Source organism: Ostrea edulis, chromosome 7 (assembly GCF_947568905.1).
Source record: "Ostrea edulis chromosome 7, xbOstEdul1.1, whole genome shotgun sequence".
Classification (NCBI taxonomy): domain Eukaryota; kingdom Metazoa; phylum Mollusca; class Bivalvia; order Ostreida; family Ostreidae; genus Ostrea; species Ostrea edulis.
In genome coordinates this window covers 73,053,892-73,061,657 of record NC_079170.1, presented here as the reverse complement: position 1 = coordinate 73,061,657, position 7,766 = coordinate 73,053,892, and the positions used below count along the sequence as shown (strand labels likewise).

Sequence of the window (7,766 nt, the reverse complement as noted above, 5' to 3'; positions counted from 1 at the left end):
CCATGGATTTTTTTTTTATGCGAATGAAGATCAACCCCCTCTAGAAAAAGAGTCCTTGTAGGATTTCCTGGCCTGCCGGGGAAGAGGAGAGGTGCTAATAATACGGTAGACGGGACGGAAAGTCACAGGACAAAGAGTCATAAAATCGGTAGAACAAAGTCACTCTCTGAAATTTCACCATTCCCTCGGTTTTTGCCACCTTTTTGCTACTTCTTTTTTGTTTTTGTTTTCGTAACAGTTTTTTCTCTTCTCGTTCCTTCTGTTTCCTGAGTTTTTCGTCCTCCTTAGCTTTCTTCTTTTCCTCTCTCTGTTTCTTTCTGGCCTCTTTTGCTTTTTGTTCATCATCTTTTCTTTTCTGTCTCTCAATAAGAATTTCTCGAAATTTTTCACCGGTGATAGCTTTAGGTAGAGAAGGCATAGTATTTGTAGATTTTCCGGTCTTGACCACTGGAATTTGAAGGATTTCATCAAAAGCTGGAGAAACTTTGGAGGATGTTGAAGAGGCAGTCGAAGGGGTAGATAAGATAGCGCTGTGCATTGTTGAGCTGTACGATGAAGCTTCATTTGATGTTATCTGTAATACTGTAGATGTTTTCAGGTTACAGGTTGCAGACTTGCCAAGAGGTGCAGATTATTCTTTGGACACTTCAGTATTGCAGGATAAAGAGTTGTTCAATTCTGAGGACACATTCATGTTGCAGGCTGAAGGTGACAACAAAGCAACAGACTGAGCATGCATGTTGGAGGCAGGCACTGAAGGTAGAGTATTAGATTCCGGCATGTTGAAAAAAGAGGTAGAGGCAATGCAGCAGATTCTGGCAATTTACAAGACGGAGCTGAAGGCAAGGCAGCAGCCTCGGCTATGTTTGTGGAAGAAACTTATGACAAGTTGCAAGAACTCCCAGACGAACTTAAAGCACCATCCCGTTGGTCCAAGACACTTTGTGATGATAAGAAAACTGTTGAAGAAGAAGAAAACTGCAAAATGTAACTTGGCTGCATTTTGACAGTGGAGAGGGGTTTACTGGGGTTAAATGCGTACGTTGGAATGCACATTTACTGAAATAATGTGTCCTTAGCAAATTTAATGTGTAATTTACGAAGGCCACACACCAAAATGAATCACTGGTATTAAATGTCAATGTTATTGAACTTACATTGGTGAATATTGGCAAACAAGGGGTACTGAGGACTTATTCTAGCCCGGATCCTCACAGGTTCTATATTTTGAAGTCATGGAATGAAAATATCTAGAAATGCCATGGAATTTTGGAATGGTGCAATAACAAACATCAATTCTTTCAAGTGAGCACATCCTTTGAAGGTCAGAGATAAACACTCGCCATTTTCACTGAACCCCAAATGGCAGATGTCGCCATTTTTTTCATTTTTTTTTTTTTTAGAAATAGAGTAATTGCAGGCTCAATTCTGGAAGGAATTTCATTATCAAATTGTATATTTTCTGATAAAAAAAATTTAAGGTCAGGGCGATAATATAGTGTTGGTCGGGTGACCGTAAACACACATATATTTTTTGAATAGGCCTGTATTTAGGTGACAAATGGTGGATGTGTTAGGAATTTGTCAAAATGTTGGACATAAAAAATCCTCTTTCTACAATAGACGTAGAAGATGAAATAATCACGACCAGATTGTAAATATGAAACGAGAGAAAAACACTGATTCAGATCATCATCCTAACAGAACTACATAGTATAATCACAAGATCTATCCGAGCAGTATGGTGCATAATAGTGAGTGCTGGCTCGTACTGCAAGCTCTAATGACTAGATCACAGAAAATAACCCGAGCTAAATCGGTGGAATTCGAGCAACAGCAGTGTCACCTAAGTGCACATTAATTGCTAGAACCGGTTAAAGCTGAAGGTAAATTTCCAGACATGAATTACGAAGGACTGCTGAGAGATTCGGTGAAGGCGTGAGTCCAAATATTTAGCCAAGCCGAATCTCAGCCGAGATTAGTGTACATGTAGCTGCGCTCGCCCAAACGGTAGCGCTGTCAGCATATTGCATTAACAGTTGTCCCATACTACATTAGCATATTCTAGTGCAGGACGAATAAAAGAGAAGCATATTTTAATTAAGGGTTTATACGATTAACTGAATATTTCAGCATGCGCAATATGTTTAATCGGCTAGATGTTTTTTCATGAATATTTAATATGTGAGTTTTCCAACCACTATCTGACTGAAGACATATTCCTAAATGAGTATGATTGTTGACATTATTAATTATCGAACCACTAGTGCCGAATCGAATTCTTGGATGAGTAACATGCTTTCGTGTAAAGTCTAAATTGATTGTTTTTTCTGGGTTGAAATCCATTGCCCATTGTTTTGACCATTAATGTATAATCTCTAGGTCATTAGTCAGTGAATTTGCCGAACTAATCATATCATTATCAACAATAACAAAAAGCGAAGTGTCGTCTGCAAATAGTCTAACAGGATTTTACAAATTTTTGGAGATGTCATTAATATATAATAGGAACAAAAATGGCCCAAGAACAGATCCCTGAAGAACGCCTGCATTTTGCAGATCTTAAAATAGATATAAAACCATCCAGGACTACTTGTTGACATGTTTGTTAAATAGTTTTCAACCCAATTTATAATTTGTCTGGACATACCATAGTTTTGTAATTTATGAAGAATACCATCGTGTCATACTCTGTCACAGGCTTTTGAAATGTCGCAAAACATAAACCTTATCTCTTTACCTTTGTGCATATTTGAAATAATTGTGTTATAAATTTCAATAAGTTGATTAGTTGTTGAATCATTGGGTTGGAACCCAGATTGATATTTGTAGATTATATTAGGATACAAAACATAATTGTAGAGATGCTTAACTATGATTCTGTCAAATATTTTGCACAGGGTTGATGTAACTGAAATCGGTCTGTAGTTGTTTACTTCTTGTGCAGTCTACCTTTGTTTTTATAAATTGGTGAGCTATTAGCTGATTTTCATATGATTGGAAGTTTGCCAAAAGATAGTGACATCTTAAATAACTTCGTAAGTGGTCTGTGTATGGAAGAGGCAATATCAATAAACAAACTGCAAGATTTCCAAGTTATGATAATCACCCTGTCCATATAGACCAAAGCATCTTGTCGACCGGTTCTAGCAATTAATATGCAGTTAGTTTACACTGCTGTTTGCTTCAAATAATTGATTTGACTGTTAAACTAATTCTCTATCAATATCAATTATGCATTGCGTATCGTCTATGAATGAAAATCCTAAAGTGAAAACAGTCACCGATATAGAATATTGCGCCATAAAAGTCATCATTTCAACCGAAAATTTAGTGATATTTTATTTTATGGAATTTACATGCTTAGACGGTAAGTAATGCAGATTAATAGTAATAAAGAGTTGGTTTCATAGTCAACTAACTTATCTGAAGCGAGCAGCAGTGTCACTTAAGTTCACATTAGTTGCTAGAACCGACAGAAGCTGAAAGTAAAGCAAACATGAATTATGAAGGATTGCTCCTAGCTTCGGTTAAGGTGTCAGTCCAAATATTCAGCCGAGCCGAATCAAATAAGATTATCGCTAGTGGAAACCCTATCACTCCAAATGCTGTATTTCCTAGTCTGTAATTATGTCGCACTCCAGCACCATAACTTACAAAGTCGAAATCAATGCAAAATATTCTAAGAGTAAATTAAATTAACAAAAGTTGGACCTCTTTATTGAATTTTGCATCAACAGGTATGTCTTAGATTTGACGCGTCCAAGACATGAGCGAGTCTTCAACACTGCCTCCTGGTAACGAACGCTGTAACCACTGGAGAAGTACAGCTGTAGGTCCTATCATGCTATCAAGGAGTCCGACAATTTATTTAAGTGGGACAACGATGAAAATTATTCTATCTATATTTCCATCGTGGCTGCACATCTAACTCTAAATTCATTGGCTTGTTTTCACTTGTACAGGTATGGTACATGTAACTACTGTTTGTGAAAAAAATAATACTAGAATATTAGACATTGTAATCACTTTGTATTTAAATGCCTTCTAGTAAAGTGACAGCAATATCTTCAATAGCCGAACAAATTGCTCATGTTTGACATGATACTGTGGTAACAGGGGATAGTTTCAAACTTTAACCGGTCAGATTTCTTCAAAAATGGAAATATCCCATATTTGAAGTGATACCACAATTGGAAAAATGTAGAATGATTCTAGGATAAATGTCAAGTGACGCAACATGCAGACGTCACCGTGATGCTGGCCATATAGATGGGTGCAAATACGAAACTAGGTCACATGGTCAGTTGCTGAAAAAAGTATAAAATACAGGTATTGACATAAAAGAGAAATATGACTTTTCATTAGCCTGTCATAACCTCATTTTGATGTAGATATATACCCCTATCCACACTTTTTAGAACCAAAACAGCGTCTCCAGCCACCTGTACACGTTGTTTTATAATTAATTTTAACATGTCTAAGTCGGTGCAGCATATCTCCGCACACTAATATGCCATCTCCGATTGTATGGTTTGTCCCAAATCTTCCATTCTCCGAAAATTAACAACAATATTTTTCTACTTTCACGAATTTTAAATTCATTTCATCACTCTGGAATTACACTTTCATGTTGTGTCTTTTCTTTTATAATTCTGAAAAGGAAAAAGGTAAAAATGAAAAAGATGAAAATAGCGAACAATGACCGACCTAACAAATCCTACAAAGCTTATGAATTTGAGAACAAGGCAAACATGGACCCCTGAAAATACCAGAGATGAGATCAGGAGCTAAAAATGAGTATATACTGCCTGTCAAACAGTCACATCCGTTGTATTCTCTCTCTCTCTCTCTCTCTCTCTCTCTCTCTCTCTCTCTCGTAATAGTCAAAATAAGTATATTCATAACCGTCTAACAAATATCAATGAATAGAATTGATATCAATGAATAGAATTGAGATTCCCGATGATTTTTTATTTAATACTTTCGCTCACCAAAACGCATTCCCAGAGATGCACCGCCAACATTCGCCAAGGAATTGTAGCCACTAACCACATAACCTCCACATCCGCCCATGTGCATCTCGAACGGAAGGAAGTAGGTCTTTGGCAAGTGATTTGCACGATTCACAGGTATACCTACGTCAATCCATTTCTTCATTAATGATCTATAACAACATCTCCTGTAGTAGCCAACAGGGGCTCTGTTCTGCTTGTTGAAGTAGAATGCTAGGTAGCTGTTTGGGTTGGCATCGCAGTTCCTGAACTTTTGGTCCGCAGCGTTGACGCTATATCCTTGAGTAGACCTGGCCCTAGCGGTGACAACATCAAGAAAACCTAGATAGAGGTACGGTTTCATCCGGGCTGCGTTGAGCGGACTTTTGAATCCAATATTTGCGTTATACTGGATAGTTAAAGGTCTGTCGGCGTGTAAAGATATCTGGCCCAGTTTCGAGTCATATTGCTTACCCGATCGTACATGTCGCACCAACACGTGAGATTTGATTTCAAACAAATCATCAACGTTGAGGGATACGTGCGTGTTTGATACGAACGTGTAGCCATACGTCTGATGAAATTCACAGAAAACCTTGTATGGGCTGTTCTTTCTATTAAAAATGGTGTACTCTCCAGTGACGTGACCTCTCGAGTAAGCAATGTCTTTACAGGAATCTGAAATTCAAGCTGGACATTGATAACGTAAACTTATAATTCCATTATGTGTTCTTCGAATGCAGCGTAAACGTATAATTCCATGTTCTTCAAACGTAGCGTGAATCTAATTACAGTTCGCAATATAGTGTTATTACACAAATTAAAAACTAGAAACCTTACGAGGAACTTTGTCTTTGCATAGAAATCCAGTATATCCTGATGTACATGCACACACAGGTCTTCCATTCGCCATGGAACACGATCCGCCATTATGACATGCCAAGTCGTTACACGTCAAATCTTAAAAAAGATTTAAAAAAACTACTAACGATCCAAAAACATATTTCATTTCATTATTTGTCTACCTTCAATTATCATCTGTGTAACTTACCAAATCGAAATCCAGGCACGGCTCCCACAATGTCCGAAAATGTATTGGATCTAGGGACGACATACCCTCCACATCCCCCCATGTGCATCTCAAAGAACCTGAAATACTCAGAAGGAATCGGAAAGGTGTATTCCGTAGACACATCTATCCATTTTCTCATGAAAGCGTTATAACAACATCGTTTGTGGTAGCTGTGGGTTTGCAATGGAGAATTGTTGTAGAAAAAGGCAATGTACGAGTTGGGATTTGCATCACAGTTTTTGAATTCCCAATTCCTACACCCGGCTCTGTACCCTTGTGTATTACGATTGGCAGCAATTGATCTGGGAAGGAACCCCACGTAAATATATTTTCCCAGAAAAGGGGCGTTTAAAGGCGAGTTGAAACCTTCGTTTTTACTTAATTGAAGACTCAGCGAATACTTTTTCTTATAACGGTCGAGCTCTTCCATTCTTGTGCTATATCTTTTCCCGGACGTCCGTAGATGGATAACTTTAATATGATTGGTGGTTGAAAGGATCTTGCTCAGGACAAAAGAATTTCCCGGGAAGTCCTTAAGGTATGTGTAGCCATGAGATACTGAAGTGAACTCGCAGAAGACGTCAACAGTTTTTCCGTCATCGGTGTGGATTTTATATTGCCCACTTCTGCTTCCGGTGTTCCTAAGGAGAATATCCTTGCATGATCCTACATTATAAATTGAGGGATTAATCACCGTATATATATTCTGCTAGACAAGCCGACTAACAATATTCAACTTTGACAGCAAGATTGCTTATTTCATTTCTCGTTTGTATGAAATTGAGACTTAAGTAAATGCTGCTAAATTATAAAAATAATTATTTTTTCATGTCTTTTGTATCTGGGATTCCATAGTATTTCTCAAAGATCTTATCACAATGTTTTTTGTATCCAACAGAACAAAAATTCTCCTGGTAAAACAGTCGTAACTACGCCTGTTAATTTGCCTATGAAAAAGCAGATTTCTTAACAAATCATCCAATTTATGTGCAATTTCTCTGAAATATGTCACTTTCTCATGCATCTGATATTACATAATTCTTAATATAGAAAATGTATCAAAAAGGACTACATACATTTTTATTGTACATTGTAACTTGATTTTGAAAATTGAATAATTTGACAAATACTAGTATTTTGATTTAGTACAGAGAGACATAGCGTACTTGTACCTCATGTGAAGTGATACCTGCAATAGTATTAAATTTACTTTCACCTGTCGAGCCACAATTTTGTATTATGAACAGGGTTATGGTTAAATACAAAACATTTTATCCTCCTATATAAATGGACTTTTCTGAAACAAAGTCATGGACTTGAAAAATGAGTATTAACAGAATAAAAAAAGAAAACCTGTTTACTTACGAGGCTTGGGTGTGCATGCATCGCCACCAGAGATAATCATTGACGAATAAACCCATATCAAAACAATTACCAGGATTCTATTTCTACCCATTCTGTAGAAGTGTGCAATTTAACACAGGTGTGTATATATACTATCCCGAACATGGGAAAACAACACAATTTGTTTTTCAATCAAAGTACTGAGAGTACTGATCGGTGGAAGAATGTTGATTAGTACAAGATTATATTTCAACTTGACCTGAAATCAATACGGGTTATATACCCAGAAGGACAACCACTGTCTCAAATTTTCTAGCGGTCAAATAAAAGAGTTCTCAAAATATTCGCAAGCCAAG

General features: G+C 37.1%; 2 protein-coding genes across 2 annotated transcripts; both read right to left on the bottom strand.

Annotated features, from left to right (window-relative positions):
* Window positions 1–94: 94 nt before the first annotated feature.
* On the bottom strand, window positions 95–538 carry LOC130048761 (putative uncharacterized protein DDB_G0271982). The gene has a single exon (XM_056145810.1). It carries the CDS (start codon window positions 536–538, stop codon window positions 95–97), a length of 444 nt encoding a protein of 147 aa, XP_056001785.1.
* A 4,037-nt stretch (window positions 539–4,575) lies between these two features.
* LOC125654900 (uncharacterized) lies at window positions 4,576–7,561 on the bottom strand. The gene is made up of 5 exons (XM_048885001.2): window positions 7,432–7,561; window positions 6,046–6,732; window positions 5,835–5,954; window positions 4,995–5,672; window positions 4,576–4,655 (listed from the first exon to the last, which is right to left on the bottom strand). The coding sequence occupies exons 1-5, from the start codon at window positions 7,520–7,522 to the stop codon at window positions 4,648–4,650; spliced, it is 1,584 nt and encodes a 527-aa protein (XP_048740958.2). The 5' UTR covers window positions 7,523–7,561; the 3' UTR covers window positions 4,576–4,647.
* Window positions 7,562–7,766: the final 205 nt, after the last annotated feature.